Source organism: Cricetulus griseus, chromosome 2 (assembly GCF_003668045.3).
Source record: "Cricetulus griseus strain 17A/GY chromosome 2, alternate assembly CriGri-PICRH-1.0, whole genome shotgun sequence".
Lineage (NCBI taxonomy): Eukaryota > Metazoa > Chordata > Mammalia > Rodentia > Cricetidae > Cricetulus > Cricetulus griseus.
This window is the reverse complement of record NC_048595.1, coordinates 107,278,232-107,298,278: the sequence shown is the minus strand read 5'-3', so window position 1 is coordinate 107,298,278 and position 20,047 is coordinate 107,278,232. Positions and strand designations below refer to the sequence as shown.

Genomic DNA, 20,047 nt, shown 5'->3' with positions numbered 1-20,047 from the left:
AGAATTTCAAATTTGTCTTAATAGATTTGGTGAAAATTGATGTTTTTGTTAACCAGACATTAATTTCTGTACTGCAGGTTACCCTCTACAAATGCAAACAATCTAAGAACACATTCCTTTACCTATTTTCAACTGCAACATGTGTGAGTGTGGTAACACGTCTGATGTAGAACAAATCAAGCCAGGTACAGAAATGTGTTTTGACTTCCTCTAAGCACTGTTTTCCCTTCCTAATTAGTTCATCCTCTCTCTACAGTTTAGATGTGGTGCTCACAGTGCCTTGGAATACTCTTTTGAATATGTTGGCTTTTCTTGAACTTGTTTACAGCACAGAAAAGCAGAGGGAGAGAAGAGAGCAAAGACCAACGAAACCTGAGAATGTTTGAAAATGCCATATGAAATTCATTACTTTGAAAAATGACATAAAAGAAAGAACAGAAATCTATAACTTTTATGATAATTTAAAAAGTCAATTAAAAATTCTTATAGCCAAATAGTACTCTGAACAAATGTCAATAAGTGGTTTTGAGTTTATTTATTCAGCTTTGGAACACTGTCTTTTGTGGCAACATTTTAGCTGATGTCTATTAGGCACTTGTTTCACTGTCGCTAAGAAGTTTGGAAGGTGTTTTCTTTCTTTCTGGCAGAATAAAGTCGGCATGTCCTGGGGAAAGCCTGGGGAAGGTGTAATTGATATACTTCTGAAATGCTTCCCTGGTTTCCTGTAATTCCTCCTCCAGAAAATCTTTCCAGTTTGTCATGATTCCCAGTTGCTTTGCTACAGACACCAGCTCCCCCTGGGTATTAACCAGTTTAAACTTCACATTGTCAAGATTGGCCTGATGTGCTTTTTCTGCTTCTTGAAGCACTTCTTGCACTTCTTCTTGCTTCTGCCTCTGAGCCAAGCCATAGTAGGCATTCATTTCTTTTTCCTTTGCTTTTATCAACTCGCCCAAGTTTGTCTTATGGTCTCTAAGGGCTGTCAAGCCAGAACTCACAAGTTCCTCCATGACCTTTCTACAAAAGAGCATACAGATTTACAGATTAGATTGAGGATCCACTAAAAACACAAAGAAGTTATCGTTAATCACCGAAGAGCCCCCACCTGAGAAACCTGGTATACACGAGCTTCCAGAATTGATTAGCTTTCAACAATCAATTTAAAAATTGTTCTCAGAGGCCACCCATCACTTTCTCTGCCATGGACTGGGGCAAACCCACTATTGTAATGCCTGATGGCGGCACTGGGGGTCTGAGTTCACTGTGGCCAGAAAAAAAAAATAAATGCATTGTACTGAAAAAAATGAGGAGACAGGGTCAGAGTCCTAAACCTCCAAAGAAGGTATTTCTTCAACCAACTCAGGAGGAACTTGTGAGTTCTGGTGTTGATATATATATTATATTATATATAATAATGTAAGCAACCAGAGGTCAGAGTTATTCAGCAGCATGGTCCAAGAATTCTCAGGGCCCATGACTCTTTGACAGGGAAGGGCATATCTATGAAGTTAAAACTCATTTTTTTGACAACAAGATGGTGTTATTTCTTTTTTTCTCTTTCTCTAATGAGTGTTATATTTTTCAGGAGTCTTCATATGTAGGATATCACAGTATATTCAAATAACATGGAAAAATAACTTTGTTTTAAAACACACACAAAATGGCTTAAATTGTGCAAATGAATGTAAAATTAGGCCTGTCTTTTCATCAAATATTATATTTTATTTTGGAAAATATTTTTCATATAAATATTTTTGTTAAAGTATGACTGACTTGTTACTTTACACTAATTGATAAATGTTTTAAATGTCTGTCTTTTAGATCCTAACCCTGTTAATGTCAATAGGTAAAATTCATATAAACTATAGGAATTTTGAGTATAAAAGGATTTTGGTTCTGTGATCAGAAAGTCAGAGACAATCTATAGTTAAATATAGCTCAGTTTAAATCAAGATTAAACCTAAAGCTAACCTATGAGAATAAAATTTGTTTCTGTCTATCCTAAAGATGAGCAACAAGTGTTTGCTGGCTTAGGCCTGTAATCTCAGCTCTCAGCACCCAGTACTTAGGAGGTGGATCAAGAGTTGGAGGTTATGATCAGGGTGTTTGCTGTGAGATTTTGTCTCTAGTAGTGTCAGAAGCTACACCCATAAAGGCTTACCAACATGGCTGCCTAAACAAGGGCAGAAATGATAGGCATGTCAAAGTGGAAAGCCCCTGAGGCCTCGGTTCTACACAAAGAACAACAGGCAACAGAGGAATGCTGAGAGTGCGAGAAACAGTCTTCCCTAGGGAAGAACACAATTGGTTATCCAACACTAAATGGTGAACTGAAACATGCATACAGGTTAACGGTATACATATCAAGCAGGTTATATTTAAGAATATATATGGAATATATGTGCATATATATATATATATATATATATATATGCATGTAACAACAACTAGTGAAAAAGAGGACATAACTTGGACATAAAAAGAAAGCAAGAAGTGGTATATGGAAGGGCTCAAAGGGAGAAAAGAGAGGGGAGAAGTGATGTAATTACATTCTAATCTCAAAAATAAAACTGTTGAAAGTCAGCCTGAGTTATGTAGCTGATTCAAAACCCAAGAAACACCACAGAGCCCTAACTGCCAGCATCTAGGACTGCTGGGGTCTACATGATCCTGCCAAGGAAAAAGCAGACTTGGTCTCTGAATGAGCTAGAATCTGGAAAGGAGACTGGAGGCGTCAGTAACAGTAGCCATGCTGCAGAGTTCTGAATTCATACTCACAGGCATCATGGGGCGAGACCCTGGTGTTTTATTAACAGGTTGTTAATGAGGCTGGGACCAAGGCCTCTAGGGCCTAGGGCAGGAAAAGCTGGAAAGAACTTTCCATGACCCTATTCAACATCCCCAAAGAGGAAGGAGTGCTTCCTGGGTGAACCAGAAGGTTCCTGGCACTAACCTTAGGTAAAGTGAGCTAATAAAGTCTAGCCTGGCTATCCACCTCTTTTCCAAATACTCCGATGGCAAAAGCTCCCAGCAAAAATCTGGTATTTTTCTGAATATACCTTGTCAGTTTCTCTCATCCCAATTCAGAGCTTGAGTTTTTAATTCTTTGAAATTATGACTTTTGAGCTCAAATCTAGAAAATTCTGATGATTTACTTGAAGTTCTAGAATTGAAGCCACACATGGGTTGGGGCATGAGCATGGAAGCTGTGGCCCTTTTATCTTTGGATCTGCTCTGTATGACATGGTTGGTGGGCATACAACGGGCAGGCAATACATGAGAATATATATGTGGGTTATACAAATGTAGTTCTCATTAATACATTTTGTTGTTCCAAATAATACCAAAATTTATACTAGCTAGGTTTGTGAATAGCAGAAGTTTAAGAGAATCCATGCCTTTCACCAGACGGTGTTGGCACACTTGTTTAATCCCAGCACTCAGAAGGCAGAGGCAGGGGGATCTCTGTGAGTTCCAGGCCAGCCTGGTCTACAGAGCAAGTTCCAGGACAGACAAGGCTATTACACAGAGAAATCCTGTCTTGCAAAACAGAGAGAGAGAGAGAAAGTGAGAGAGAGAGACAGAGACAGAGACAGAGACAGAGAGTTAGTTCACACTTGAGTTGGGTTGAAGGCATTCTATAAACAAGGGTGTGGAGGAAATATACAGAGGCCGGCCTTCTGTGGCACACTTGCATTTTGGGGTCCAGCGAGACTCTTAAACCTTCCATTGGCTGTGTCTCATTATACAGGAAACTCTCATGCTTATTCTGTCTTCCTTCTTAAGTCTCTTGAAAAAAATCAGATCTCTCTCCCAAAGATCAACACAAGACAACTTCCTCCAGAAGCCCACCATACTACATAGCTCACCCCCACTTTACTTGATCAATTCAGAAGTTTAACTCTTTCAATCCCTGTGTGTTATTTGTACCAGTACCGTTCTCAGATACAGAAGTCATACTTTGGTTACTTCATTTAATATTGAGGAAAGGTCTTAATTTCTTTCTACCAGAGCTTCAATTTCAATTCCATTTGATCCAGAAGTCACTTGATAAGTTCAAGTGAAGTAGAAAACTCACTCAATAATCTAACTCACTCAATAACTCATGAAGAACAGGTTAGTACAATGGAAAATTGCAAATAAAACACAGGCCAAGGTTTGACTCAGCCCCGACCACTTCCTCTTCATATGAGCTTTTATAGTTTGCTTAGTTTCTCTCTATGACTCAGGACTTAGTCCAAAGATATGCAAGAAGACAGACTCTCCCCCAAATGGTTACTAGCTAGTTTACTTACACTTCTGAGACAAATTTCACTTATGTCTGGCTGGCTAGATCTTATTATGAACTCACACGAAGGGTATCTAGCCCACTCCCTGATAGAGTTCTTGTCCTATTTTGAACCATCATGGACTCCACTAACTGTACTTCTATTGGCATTGTGTTCTTCCCAACAGAACAGTCCACAGTCCGTGAAGTGTGATTACAGCACTGAAGGACTTGTCTACCCTAAATTCCAGGCTCTCCCACTATTACTACAACCCAATTCCAAAGGCCTAAGAAACACATGATCAAGTTTATCACAGCAACTCTCTCACTTCTTAGTACTAATTTTCTGTACTAGTTAATTTTCTTGGTGCTGCAACAAAACACCTGTCACAACAACTTAGCAAAGTAAGACTTTAGTTTTGCTTCCGGAGGGGGGGTGTGGTCCATCATGGAGAGGACAGCACATCAGCAGAGGCAGGAAGCAGGGACTGATGAGTGCAGATGCTCAGCATGCAATCTTCTTGCTATGCATTCTAGAATCTCCAGCCCGCATCTGAGGTGAGTCTTCCCACCTCAACTAGCCCAACCTACAAAACCTCTCACAGACATTTATATATAATGTCTTTATATTATATAAGGGCTTTATATTCAAGTGGTCTCTAGATTCTATCAAGTTGTCAGTATAAGCTACCAGAGTATCCAAATAAATTCTTTAGCAGAATTTTAATTGTGTCTCTCTCCACAAATTAGTTTCTTCAAGTGACTAAGGAACCTGGAATTTAGTCATATCTAGAGATAAGATCTGGTACCCTGAAGAATTTAGCTGATCAGAATAAATTTGTAGCATTTGTTCAGAGGTTTACAAGGGCTAAGGTTGTAGCTCAAATATAGAGCACCTACCAACCATTCAAAAAGTTCTAGGTTCAATCCCTACCACCTAAGAAAATGATAGAAACAACAGAAAAGAATGAATGATTTTGTTACATAGAACAAGCCTGTATCTGTGTTAGGCATTCTATAAGACTGGTGGACTGATTAAAACTTCAGTGATGTGGGAAATAGGATGTTACAGGTCCAGAGCCACATTGTCTCAGGCAATGTGTAACCTGCCAAATAGTCACTATTGCATACTTCCATGTTTGACCTAGTATCCTTGTGAACTATCAGGTCAATTTTTTTTTGTAATGTGTAAAAACACTCTTTAATTTCCACCAACCCAACCCAAAGATTAATAATGTCATCAAGTCACACCTGAGGCCTATAACAGAGACTTCCTTTTCTATGACACTCCTACCTACCCAATGTTTCCATCAATGTATTTTAAAATGCTCTGATTTGTAACTCTTTATTCTGGAGTTGTGGAGATGGCTCAGTGCTTGCCTTGCAAACATGAGGGCACAAGTTTGATTCCCAGAACCTATGTTAAAAACAACAACCTAGCATGGTGATGCATGCTTGCGATCTGCAGAGGCTGAGACAGGTGGGCCTTGGACTCACTAGCCAGCCAGACTTGGCAAATTCTAGCCCAGTGTGAGATCTGTCTCAAGGGGAAAAGAAAGAATTTGGGTAGTTCCTGGGGGAACACCTGAGTTTGCCCTCTGACCTCTATATGCATACACACAATGTGAACATACACACATAGATACAAACATACATGTGAACACACTCATGAAAACACATGCATGAACCTGTTACCAGGGTATTTGAGATAACCCGAATCTTCTTTCTAGCCCAGGTAACATGTTTTGCTCTTGAATAAACTTTTCGCTAGTCCCGCTGAATAAGAACAGTGTTTTAACATTAACAAATGCTTTCCATATACCAGGCTCTCTTTGAGTCATTTGGGAACCATGAGTGAGAAAAATGGATGTTTTATTTGGATTACAGTTAAGTAAGAGTCATGGAAGTTCTCTAATCTTAGCAATAAAATATGGAAATTGAAAAAAAAAACTGACTCTCAAAACTCACAGAGGGACAGCTGAAGTGTGTGTGGGGGGACAAACAAGGGAGGATACAGGAGACTGCCAGTGTGTATGAGGAGTGAATCCAGACTCCAGAAGAAGAGCCAGAGCTCCTGGAGATCGAGAGGAGGGACAGGGTACAGAGGGCCTGACATCCACTGTACTAGACCACAACTAATTCTCAGCAAACACTGTCTATTCACAAAGATACAATCTAGGCACAAGAAGGGTAACCTGAATGCCATAGCTCTCCAGCCTTCATTGTGGCCACTGGAATGGCTAGTTTTAACTCAGGGAGAGATTTGTCTTTAAGATTTTACCTATCAGTCATACACAGGTAGATATGCTAAGTCAAGCAACAAAAAAACTAAAAGGGACAAACCCAGACTTGGAGGACAAACAGGAAGACTCCATCTTGTTTTGCTGTTACAACTTTCGGGTCTTGGGCAGGCTACTCAATATCTGGAAACATGATTTTCTCTTATACCAGCAAGCCCTACACTCCTAACTGGGTTGCCTTAGTTTGCTCTCTCTTCTCTCCTCTCTGTCTCTTCTCTCCCCCTCCTCTTCCTCCTTCTATTTTTCTCCTCTCACAATGCACACTTATGTATAATATGACCTGTAAAATTGTTTGTGGTTATGTACACACACACACACACACACACACACACACACACACACACACACGGCCATGAATATATCAAAGGATGTGAAAAGATATAAACCTTGTTATATAAAGTGTTTGTTTTGGGAGACAAAGATGTGGGAAGTAATAAATTGGGACTTATGTGTTTTTTCCATACATTTCCATGAAGTCGATATTTTTTGTGTATACACCTATTCATTGACAAGGAAAAGATCAAGAACTAACACATCTTCCACAGTGTGTGAACCAAGCTGCAAACAATGACTCTTAAGTGTTTATGTAAAAGTGTTTACTCCTTCTTCTGAACCTTTTAATACTGGAAACATAGTGTTGAAAGGGGGTGGAGATATGACTGACAATATAATGCAGGCCTTCAGAAGTGTTGGCAACTTTCAACCCCTTATGCTGTGTTAGATACTTGATACTTACGCTACCATTTTCCTTAAATCAGCACCATTTCTTCCTCCTCCCCCTCTTCTTCTTCCCTCTCCCTCTCTCCTACCTCTGCTCATACCAGTGTTTGATATAGCTCAGGATAAAACCAGGAAAAGCTGGGAAATATTCACTTGTATATCTTAAGCTTGATTCTTTCTCTGGGTGGATTTTAACTGAGTCAAATGCTAGCGTTTTCTGGAGTACCTTGTCTCTTCCTCAACAGCTTTCTGGGCCAGCTCTCTCTCTTCTTCCCTGGCTTTCTTCACAGCCTCCATCTTCTCTCTGTGGCACTCCATCATTATCCTCTGGATTCTATGGACCATACGTTGTTCTGCAGCAGAGTTCTCTCTCTTTAGTTCCTCTTCCATGTTTTGAAACATCTCCATCTTGGTTTTCTTTTCTACAGCCTTAAAGAAATGGGATGGGAAAACTAAGAGACTACAGGCTTGATGTCTTAAAGTGAATACTGGAGACTAAGTCCATCAAAGTTTCATTCATCCGATATAATGGAACCTCTTAAACAGGTGACTTTAAAGTAACTGTAAATTATAAGGAAGATTTTAATTTAAATAAAATATTCAAACTATATATGAAAGTTCACATTGAAAGGCAGTATGCAAAATGAAAATAGGTTAGAGGGGGCATGGTTAAAGTTTTTTGGCTACTTTTGATCTTTTAATTTTCTTTTCTTTTTCAGTGCTGTTGGTCAAACCTAGGGTTTCACTGATGCTGGGCTACCATTGGGTTACAGCTCCAACTACATGTTTTTATTGATTGACACAGTATCATTGTACATGTAAATATGAAGTGTGATATTGGAAAATGGCATTAATAAACACCATGAAGGGAAGCTGAGGCTCAGGCAGGAAACAAGAACATCACTACAGTCACAGAGGCCTGCCTTCCAGTCCCACTGCTCTACATCTTCATCATTAGGGTTGCCACCCTTCCTCATTCGTGGAGGGGACAGGAGCTCCACTGCTCTAAGGTAGGAGGACATGGGGAGCAATTTTCAACCAAGTAGAGAAAGAGAGCAATAGTCAAACCATTATTTGTAGTGAAGTCTCACAAAAGGACCTAAAGGAAAAGCCTGTTACCATTTTGGAAATTCCTACTAATTCCATGGTGTGACAGCCTCTGCTGGGCTACAATACTACAAACACAAGGACGCTTGGACACCCGTCCTCAGAGGACTCACTGTACAATGGACAAGATCAAGGATTGCATTAGTATTCACAATTTGATATTTGTTCTTTGTCGTTGCATAATGGGTATTGTATCGGGATCACAGTCAAGAAATGAAGAACAATTAAATATGTCCTGAACTTTCAAAACCTCATTAAAAGGCAATTTTTATCTACTTCAGGGTTGTCAATAGAACATAACAGAATTAAATCACTTCACACAGCAAGTTAGAGACAGAACTAGAGATGTAGACCAGAGTTCTGAGTATCAGTTCCCTTCATTGCTGGCTAAGATAATGGAGTTTTTCAAGAAATTCATTAATTTCTTTTCTTTCTAGAAAAATATCTCAAGGAAAAATTTATTTATTAGAGTTGATGTATAGGTCAGTGACAGAGCATTTGCCATAGCAGAAGTGAAGCCCTGAGTTCAATCCCCCACACTGAAGAAATTGTTAGAATCCAACGTCTTCAAGATAAAAGATTTTTAAAATCTTTTTTAAAAAAGATTTATTCATATATTTTATGTATATGGGTGTTTTTGTCTGCATGGGTGTCTGCACACTAGAAGGGGGTATCAGATCCCATGGATCTACAGTTGTAGACAGTTGTAAGCCTCTATGTGGGTGTTGGGAATTGAACTCAAGATATCTGGAAGAGCAGCCAGTGCTCTTAACTTCTGAGCCATCTCTTCATCCCAAGAGAAAGGTTTTCAAGTTCTCATTTTGGCTACTTTAAGAGTAGGACAAACCTGGGTGTAGTAGCACATCCCAGCATTTAGGAGGCAAGAGGATTATCATGAATTTGAGGCCCATCTACCTAATGAGACCCTGTTTCAAAATCACAATCAGCAGCTGGGGAGGTAGCTTAGAGGAGAGTAACCGCACGAGGGCCTGAGTTTGAACACCCAGCATCCATGTAAAGATCTGGGGTATGTCCTATAACCCATACCTATAATGCCAGTATTAGGGGACAGAGACAGGTGGGTCCTGGGATCTCACTGGGCAATGCAGCCTAGCCAAATCAGTGAGTTTACAGGCCAGTGAGAGCCTGCTAAAGACAATAAAGCAATAAAGACAGACACCCTGGGGCAGACCCCAGGGTGTCTATAACTATAACTTAGTGGGCCAAGGAGTGGGCCAAGGAGCCTGCCACAAGCTTGCCAATGTGAGTTCAATTCCTGGGGCCCACAAGGTAGAAAGGAGAGGAATGGCTCTAGCAGTTGTCCACTAATCTCTACACATATATATTGTGCACACGTGTATGCACGCACACCCAGAGTTTATTTTTAAAAGGGGGGGTACTCTGAAGTCCTCTCTAGCCTTTATATGCATCCTTGGGTGTGTGCACCTGCACACTCATGTGCATCACACACACACACACACACACACACACACACACACACACACACACCAAAAAACAAAAACAAAAAAGAGGGGAAACAACAGAATCTAACTTTAAGAATCTTTCCAGAATGGCTTCAACTGGTAAATTTCGAAAACAATTATAGAAAAAAAATTGGTTGTTTAGAAATGCTACCTCATTCTTCACAGCAGAAGGCTTTGCCCCTTAAATCTCTAATCTTGAATAATAAAATAGTTAGAATGTTAATATCTCTCCATGTCTTTAACATTTAGCTTATTTCATAAAGAATTCACCAAAATGTTCTAATGTTTGCCTCATGCTCTTGAGTTCTTGGTTTGTTCTCACTATGGACATGTTGATTCGTATTTCCCTATTTCTCTGAAGTTGGGCAGTGGGCTGACACAGCCGACTCCCATCAGCAACCACGCCAAACCTGGCTGAAGGTGTCTGCGGCCAGGCAGGGATTATCCTACTGCTAGGCAGGCACTGTTCGGCGGAGCTCCCTTTCCTATTGGTCTTCTGAGGATTAGGACAGTCCATTTAATTTTACTGCTACACAGCTAGTATATGATAGGGGCTCCTTGTGGAAACAATGATGGATGCAACTAGAGGTAATTATGAATTAAGCTAGTCTCAGAAAGAAATCTCCTGCTTCCTCTCTTATGTGGTTCCTAGATTTTATGTGACAGATAAAATCATGTATGTACATATTACATAAAAGTAGAAGTAAAACTGCACAGAGGAACAAAGGGAACTAACTACTGGGCAGGGTGAGAATGGGAAGGGGTTTTGAGGTAATATGCCCAACATACAATATACACTTACAAGTGTGCATATGATACATGCATATGTGTGGCTACTTAAGTGTCATTATGTAGCACATTGTCATGTACAATGAATACATATTACAGTGAAAATTTAAAACAAAAAAGAGGTCCTCTTATCTTGTGACTATTGGCCTACTAGGAATACTTCAGGGACAGCTAATATATCCCTCTTGGCAGTTCAGAAAAGCAAATTCAGGGGAAAGAATGTAGGCAGGAAGTCCAGGAGAATGGAAAGGACATCTTGTTCTATTGGTTCAATGATTCGATTCCCTGCTAAGTCAAAGCACAGTACTGGACCAGGGTATCATAGTGACAAGACAGATTGCCCATATGGAGTCTGTGGTCATACCAGGGAACCAGACACTCAACAGCTAGTTATGTAAATGTTTAATTATGTGTTATTTAATCTGTGCTATGGAAGGGCTATGACAGAACCTTGTGTCTTGTGAATCACCGTGGTTCCCTCCCAACCTTTACAAAATACTAATCTGAACTTCATTAATTACTGCCCCTCTCCCCATGTCGACTTACATAAGTACTTTTTCTTTACCAAGAGAAATGCTTTTAAAAAGACAATGAATAAGTCAATATATAGATGTACAAAACCTTTAAGTCTCTTTGATGTTGTTCTTCCAGCACCTGAACTTCAAATTCGTGCCTGTCATTTGCGTCTGCAAGTGCTTTGTCCACTGCTTGTTGTTGGAGTTTATTAGCCTTTGAAAGAAAAGGTTCATTTATCTATTAGTATTTCAGAGAAAGTGCTGAGAAGTTGGTCATTATTAAAGAAGTTGGTTAAGTTAGGTTTTCATGCTCAATGAAAAGTAGCAACCACCATGGGATCCCTAATTGCACTGTTCTACTCCCACTTCCCACAGAGCCCTGGCTGCCTTAGCTAGATCCACAGAACCCACAGAGCCCTTGGCTCCCTTTGCTGTGTTTGGAATTTTGGAATTATTAAAGGCAGGGCAGTGTTTGCAGCTGAGTATGTTAACCTACAAAACATAGAGAAGGGAACAGACACATAAAGCCGAAAGGCTCTAGGCAAGATGCATGAATACCACTGAGACCTCAGGAGGAGTCAGGAAAGAGTTTATTTTATATTATTTGAAGAAAATACTCAGATACTGAATAAGCATATTCTAACTGTAGACTGCTCATAAGAGCATTTCTTTATGTTGGGATGTGTAAGTAATAGATGGCTCTTACTGTTGGATTTTTATTAGTACTAGATTCTGAATGTTTTGCTTTATCTTCCCCATAAGAGCTTTAATTCTCTTTAGACAGTCATTCATTCCAATTCACCCATGATTAGAAGAACCAAGGGCTGTGGGTTTGAGGCTTTACTTAGTTCCAACTTTGAGTAAAGTAGTACTTCCTCCAGTCTTCAAATAGCCCCATGGCACTTGGCAGCCATATGCCCAATGCATCAGGATTTGGATTTTTGTTTTATTTGCTAGGTTAAGTCACATAGGTCCCTTCTTAGATTGCCTAGGCTATGCTGTTCTTGCCAGCCTCCTCCTGCCCCTGCCTCCTTCTGCCCCAGCCACCTCCTGCCCCCTGCCTCCCTCTTCCCCAGCCTCCTCCTGCCCCTGCCTCCTGTGTAGCTGGGACTGTAGGAACCTAATGACTAGAAGCATCAAGGACTTTAGAGACAGTAGATAATGAGAGTAGATCAAGATAAGGCATTTGGGGAAATGGACATTTAGTTAGAAGTATTTATTACATAATGCACAGAAGGATAGCCCATAAATGAACAGAAGACCATAGCAAACAATTTGCAACAGAGATGGCCCTATTCTGTTAAAGTTTTAATTAAATGAGAATAGTGGCCAGAGTCATCCCAACAGAGGGTAACTTGGAAGGAAATTCTTGGCAGGACCTGCTTCTTACTAAGCATCATCTCTCGCCAAGTATGTTTCTTCCTCGAACCCTCTCAATGAGTCATTACTACCCCTCCTTACAGATGAGTCAAGAATGTAGAGGGCAAAGAACATGGCCAAGATCCCACAGTCTGTCAGCATTCTGTGGGCTGTCTCTTGCCTGCTATTCTGGATTTACAGTTTTCGATGAATCCAGAAGAAATGTGGTTCAGGTGATTTCTGAGCCCTTTACCTGCTTCCACACATTAGCTTCTGCATTTGCAATGGTTTCCCTGAGTGTAGCCTCTTGAAAGTGCTCTTCTTGGTTCAGGATACTTGCCCCAATATCTGTGTATTTGGACAAAAATCATTACAGGTCCCTGTAGACAGTTCCCTGGCTTTCCTTTCTACCATTAGCTAATTATTTATGCGAGCCATCTAGGAGACACGTCCTATTAGGTGATGTCAATCATTTTCATTTCTTTTGACACTAAGAATTGAACCCATTGGGCTAAGCATGCTCCTTTCCACTAGGATGTATCTCCAGCCTCCACTCTCCTCACTGGAGATGCCCACTGGAAGGGCAAGTTTTCCACTAACTGATTAAGAGGGAGCTCATCATGTAGGCACAAATAGAGTCAGTTAGCTTTTCATACCCCAGTCTAAACAGTCGGCAATGAAAGACGAATGCCTTGCAAAGTGTGGCAGACTCAAAGCAGAATGTGGAATCATAGGGCTTTGGCACATTATACATCTCTCTCCTTGCTTCTGACAGGGTGCTGTATTTATTTATTTATTTATTTATTTATTTATTTATTTATTTATTTATTATTTTTTGGTTTTCTGAGACAGAGTTTCTCTGTGGCTTTGGAGGCTGTCCTGGAACTAGCTCTTGTAGACCAGGCTGGTCTTGAACTCACAGAGATCCACCTGTCTCTGCCTCCCGTGCGCTACCACCACCTGGCTTTATTTATTTATTTATTCATTTATTCATTTATTTATTTATTTATTTTTCAGGGTGCTGTTTTTAATACATAGCGTCTATGCCTTTCATTAGTGTTGGTCATGTGAGCTAAGTTTCTAGTTTATTATTACTCTGGCAATGATCTAATTTTACTTCCTCATAATAACACCCCATGATACCTTCTCCACTCAAAGTGCAACTCTAGAGCAGGTAGAGAGACACACAGAATCAGATAGTTCAGAAGAATTCTGGACCTGGACCTAAGAACTTAGTTAGCCCTTTGGTATTGTCCCAAGATTTACACAACTTCTCACCTGAGATGACCCTTAAATTATTACAGTGCCTAGCATGGCAATCCTCACAGTAAGATACTGTGGGTATGTATTTGCTTACCATCTCCTGCTGTGGTAACAGGCCCCACTTCTCACAAGAACTCCCTCACTCGAGTGGTGTGGTAAGATTGCCAATAGCAACATGCAAATTGCTTGAACCTTCTTTCTCAAAGAAGCTAGTCTGGAATCAGGCATAGTCAAGCCTGACCAGCCACATTCCTCCCTAGGTTTTTTGCATAAGGATGTAAAGAGAAAATAGCTCCTTTTCCTCTGGCATTTCTAAACTGTGATTAATACATGGTAGAACGATTTGTCTCCATATCCTTTCCTAGATGCTGAGTAGGCCTGATGCAGTAACATCTCAGTCAATTCACTGAGTGTGAGCCTGATAGACTAAAATCTCGAAGACAGGTTCCACCTTGAGTTTTTGTTAAAAGGATCAAGAAATTGTATCACAAAATTTCACTTTATGTGTTCTGTTCAAAGTTGTTTCCATCACCTACAGGTGAAAGATATATTTTTGGGATAGAACTTTACCACTAGATCACTAATAAGTCTTTTTAAAGTTTGTTATTTTCTCTTTTAAAGATTTGTTTTTATCCCTTCAATTTGTGGGCAGGTGTGTACATTTGTATGAGTATGTTCAGGTACTCTCAGGGACCAGAGACATTGGATTCCCTAGAGCTGTAATTACAAACAGTTGATATGGGTGCTGGAAACTGAAATTGTGTCTTCTGGAAGAGCAGCAAGTGCTCTTAACCACTGAGTCATCTCTGCAGTGTACCCCTGCCGCCTAATTAGTGAGTCTTAAAGCAGTAAATATTATGGTAGAGGTGAATGCATATAATCTCAATATTGTGTAAATTGATTATATTCATAAAAATGTAACACAAATGTAGGGTAGTGCTTTTTAATGTTTAAATATCATTATATTTGTTGTTCTCAACCTTAATTGCAGAAGACATCTACAGAACTTCTTGCAAACATACATGCTGAGAAAGGAGATACTATTAATAAAAACAACTTCAATGAGTCTAAAAACCACTGTGCAAAAGGCTACACAGTATATGATTTTGTTTGTTAACATTCTCAAGTGATTATAAAGACAGAGAAATAGATTAATGGCTGTCAGAAGTTTGAAAGTACGACTGACTGTTAATGGATATCATGAAGAAGTTTCTTTGTGGTGATGGTTACATGAATATTCCATGAGATACATTTCATACAACTACACTTCTAAGGGGTAAACTATTTGAAAGATATGTACCTGAGGTAAGAGCATTGTTCTTATCATGCTAACTTCCTAGTTTTGACGATGTACCAGTATTACATAAAAAACCAATGGGAAAAGCTGTGGTGCAACTTAAGAATCAAACTATTCCAAAACAGGGAGTTTTAAAGGTGAGAGAAAAAAGGACACAGTGAGGCCTGACCTTGGGGGTTGTAATGGCAGAGAATCATTGTCCTGGGAAATACTCATACATAGATATTTCAAGGTGCTTTTGAGCTTCCTTATAAAGAATGTAGAATTTTGGCTCTCTTTTGATTTATAATAATTTAATGACAAACACAAGCAAGTGAATATAAAATACTGATTTATACATACATTTATCTGCTCAGGGTTTATATCCTATAAAGTACAAGGAATCATTTAAAGTATATCGGTAAATTGTTAAAGAATGGGGATAGCATTGTCTTGGGTCTAAAAATTATTTTAGAGATTACCATTAATAATCCATACCAAAAATTTCCTGAAAATTAAAATCAGTTTGGAACTGTTGTTAGAGAGGATGTTTATAATTCTATTTCCCTGCCTTTTAGTTCAGGTCCTAACTTCTTTAGTAAATTAGGTAACCATTAGCTCACCACACCCATGGTAAAGAAGACAGGAAAAAATATTTGAAGGGTCCTTAGAAAATATACATAAAATCCAGTATTAGTTAAAAATTTTCTGGGTATAAGTGAGAAGTGGAAATATGAATTAGTTAATTTGCTTATATACCATATGTATATATGTATGCATGATAAACATTCCTATGTTATTTATATGTATCTGCTTTTGTTTCTAGCTACAAAGTAAAGGCTAAGTTTCTTCCACTCACTTATTGGGGTGTTTAGATATTTTCTCTCCTATACCTTTGGAAAGTCCCCAGGTACAAGCAAAGTTGGAAAGAACACACATTTACTATGATGTTCCAGGTGTTAAACATGTACAATATTTCATTAAAGTTTCAAAACAATTTAAAAGATATGTATTAATGCTATTATTCACAGTAAGAAACACATTGAGAGACTGAAAACTCTTTTCCATGCACAAAATGTTTAAGTAGAGTGGCTGCATTCCAACACATTATCACTTCACGATGGATTTCCTACAGAAGCAAGTAACCTTCAACAGGAAGGAACTGAAGGATGACCCACAATGCTATTCTATGCCATACAAATGAAAATAACAAAACCACTTCCAGGCATGGTGGCCCATGCCTTTAATCCCATCACTTGAGAGGCAGAGGCCGGTAATCTCTGTGAGTTAGAGCCCAGCCTGGTCTACAAAGTGAGTCTCAGGACAGTCAGAGCTATGTAGAGAAACCTTGTCTCAAAAGATCTCCCACCACCATCCCAAAAAAGAGTAAAACCACTTACCCAGTATATCTTTGTGAGTGTAAAAGCGTGTCTTAAATGGCTTGTATTCATAGATCCGTTTGAAGGTTTCCCCAAATGGGGCTGGTGGGATTATTTTATTGCAAACAGAACAGCAAACAAAATTTTTATAATCTGGATTTCTGATCATAGTTAAATTTCTGATTCCCTTTGCTGCTTACAGTTAATATCAGGATCAGGAAGAAAAAAAAAAGGTAGTTTCAAGAGAAGCTAGACGTCTAACAAAGCTGGAAGGGGGTCAGGGTTTTAAGATTTTGCTAGAGGATGTTAAGAACTAAACAATTCGTCATGATTAGGCAGTGGCTTTATGTCTAAGGAATGGTATTAACAGCCTCTGCCATACAAGGTGTGGGCACTGGATTTGGGCAAAGATAAGCAGTTTCTCCCTCCCAGTGTCCAGCATTAAGCTGTCAACTTACTTAACAACTGTTGCTAGGTAAGACAAGCTTTGCTCATAAAAGCTGCTTGAAATGACAGCTGAGAGCTATGCATTTGCCTGAGTTTCCTCTTGCTGCTATAGCAAGTAAACACATCTTCATGACTTACCTACAACACATATTTATTCTATGTAATTTCTGGAAGTCAGAATCCGAAATGATTTGAGGGCTATAATCAAGACTCCAGGAGGGCTGGTTTCTTGTGGAGGCTTTGGGAAGACTGTGTTTCCCACCTTCAAAGGCCAAACATCTTCCTAAGACTCATGGCCTCTGCTTCTGTGGATGAGCCACTCCTTCCTCTGATCTTTGGCCTCTTCTCTGTGGACCTCCTCTCTGTCTATACCATGCACCTCAGCAGGAGTCAGGATGATCCTGTCATCTCAAGACCCTAAATGTGCTCAGAGCTGCAAGGTCCCTTTTATCATACATTCACGGGGGCCAGTGGTAGGATCTAGGTGACTATGAGAGGGAGCATTAGTCAGCTGACCACATTTTTGTTTTAAGTGTGCTTTTGTTGAAGAATTAATTTTTAACTAATGGACTGCAGAGGCAGTCTAAGAATCATATAAATGAGCTTTGGTGGCATGGCAAATACAACTAGGTATATAATGGTATTTTAACTGAAAATTTACTTTAATTAAGTCTGTATTCAAAATCACCAAGCCTGATTTTCAGATTTTGATGGGGGACATCTTTGTTACTTTTCTATTGCTGTGATAAAACACCATGACCAAGGAAACTTACAAAAGAAAGCATTCAATTTTGCTTATGGTTTCAGAGGGTTGAGTCCATCATGATGGTGGAATAAAGGCATGGCGGCAGGAACAGCTGAGAACTTACATCTTAAACCGCAAGCAGGAGCAGAGAGGGTATAGTTTTAAGGGTTTTGTTTGTTTAAGAGAGGCTTTTACTACATCACTGTGGTTTGCCTGGAAATTGATTTGTAGGCAACAGTCCTCTCATCTTGTAATTACAGGCGCATGCTACAACACCCAGCTAATCCTGGCTTTTAAACAGCATAATTTGTTTCTATCATTTTTAGAGAAACAGCCTTACAGACATCTGTTCTGCTGATTATATGAAGTTACTGAAATTGTTTTCATTTGTGTGACAATGTCACACACAGCGTCTCCAGAAGGTTTTACTAAAGAATGAAACCTTTATTGAGATGATTTTCAACACATAACTCCTAGAGGGTCCTGAGCTAAGTGCCTCACAAATGTTACCAGATAATTCCTTCATGTATCATGATTTTTGTTGACCATTATGACTAATACCTGTCTGAAGGCCTTAACTAATTCTATCAAATGATGTCACAGAAATGGTGCAAGAAACTGGTTGATTGGATTTGGGAGATTGGTTAAAAAGAGATTAATTCCACATGAAAGCAGCGACTACTACATCAACACTTCAAAGACCTGGATAGGGAATGAAGTTACCTTTGTCAACATGACTGCCCTATCCATTCCTGGATTCTTTTCCAGAAGTGGGGTTAAGAAACCGCCCTTGAGGCCGGGCGTTGGTGGCACACTCCTTTAATCCCAGCACCCGGGAGGCAGAGGCAGTCGGATCTATGTGAGTTCGAGGCCAGCCTGGTCTCCAGAGAGAGTGCCAGGATAGGCTCCAAAGCTACACAGAGAAACCCTGTCTCAGAAAACAAAAAAACAAACAAAAATAAGAAACTGCTCTTGATTTGCCTGGAGCCATCTTTGTTTTAAAACTTCAATTTTTTCACCTCTACATCACAAGAACTCCTTCAGTGCCCATAAAACTTCAAGAATTGTTTACTATAAATATTCTATATTTATATATAGAATATATAAAAATAATAAACAAGTGTTTGCTTTAAGGAATTCTCTTACCAGAGGATTGTGAGGTCATGAATTGTAGAGGTCAACCTACTACTGCCATTTCACTAAATCAGTTGTGATGACTAACTGTATTGTAAACACTTATCCTTACACTCACAGGTAACCTAACTGCCATTCCTCATCAAAGGCACTTGAGTTAGACAGATACCATTACAGAAAACTACAGCTAGTGAAAAGGAAGTGAACAACTGGTCATGGGGTACCCAGCCCCAATGGTTACATCTATGACACAACTCCTGTACCTAAAGGAATTCCTGATGAGGGAACATCAAGAGAGAGGGGGTGGAAAGATTGCAAGAGCCATAGGTGCAGAAATTTTGTGAGACTGTGTCTCCTAGAAATGACAAGGAAGTTTCACTCATGATACCTTAACAATATGGCTGCCTAAGCATGATCATAGATATGCCATTGTGGGAGGGGGAAAGCTCACAGGCCCCACCCTAGACACAGAATACAGGTAACCAAAGATTGCTGAGAGAGAATTCATAATTTTAAATTAAAAATAAAGGGAAATTCATTAGAGTAGAGTGTTAGAGATGCTTTTAACATCAGCACTTGGGAAGCAGAGGGCAGTGGATCTCTGGGAGTTCAAGACCAACCTGGCCCAATCAGGCTATCAGGGTTATATAGTGAGACTGTCATTAAAAAATGGAAACACTAGAGGATATACATTCATCAACCAAAGAAAACCTCAAGTCCAACAAATCCCTAACACAAAATATCCAGGAAATATGGGACACCGTGAAAAGACCAAACCTAAGAATAATAGGTCTAGAAGAAGATGAAGAAACACTGCTCAAAGGTACAGAAAACATATTCAACAAAATCATAGAAGAAAACTTCCCCAACCTACAGAAAGATATGCCTATGAAAGTACAAGAAGCTTATAGGACACCAAACAGACTGGACCACAAAAAGAAGTCCCCCCGACACATAATAATCAAAACTCCAAATCTACAGAATAAAGAGAAAATATTAAGAGCTGCAAAGGAAAAAGGCCAAGTAACATATAAAGGCAAACCAATTAGAATCACACCTGACTTCTCAATGGAAACTCTGAAAGCCAGAAGGTCTTGGATAGATACCCTACAAGCACTAAGGGAGCATGGATGTCAACCCAGACTACTGTACCCAGCAAAACTTTCAATCATTAAAGATGGAGAAAACAAGATATTCCATGACAAAAACAGATTTAAACAATACATATCCACAAATCCAGCACTACAGAAGGTTCTGGAAGG

The 20,047-nt window shown here is 39.5% G+C and overlaps 1 protein-coding gene across 1 annotated transcript; it reads right to left on the bottom strand.

The window, feature by feature from the left end:
- Positions 1 to 512: 512 nt before the first annotated feature.
- Positions 513 to 18,454, bottom strand: CUNH6orf163 (chromosome unknown C6orf163 homolog). Its single transcript, XM_027403396.2, has 5 exons — positions 16,481 to 18,454; positions 12,795 to 12,889; positions 11,289 to 11,396; positions 7,514 to 7,716; positions 513 to 1,017 (listed from the first exon to the last, which is right to left on the bottom strand). The coding sequence occupies exons 1-5, from the start codon at positions 16,626 to 16,628 to the stop codon at positions 588 to 590; spliced, it is 984 nt and encodes a 327-aa protein (XP_027259197.1). The 5' UTR covers positions 16,629 to 18,454; the 3' UTR covers positions 513 to 587.
- Between the last annotated feature and the right edge of the window lie 1,593 nt (positions 18,455 to 20,047).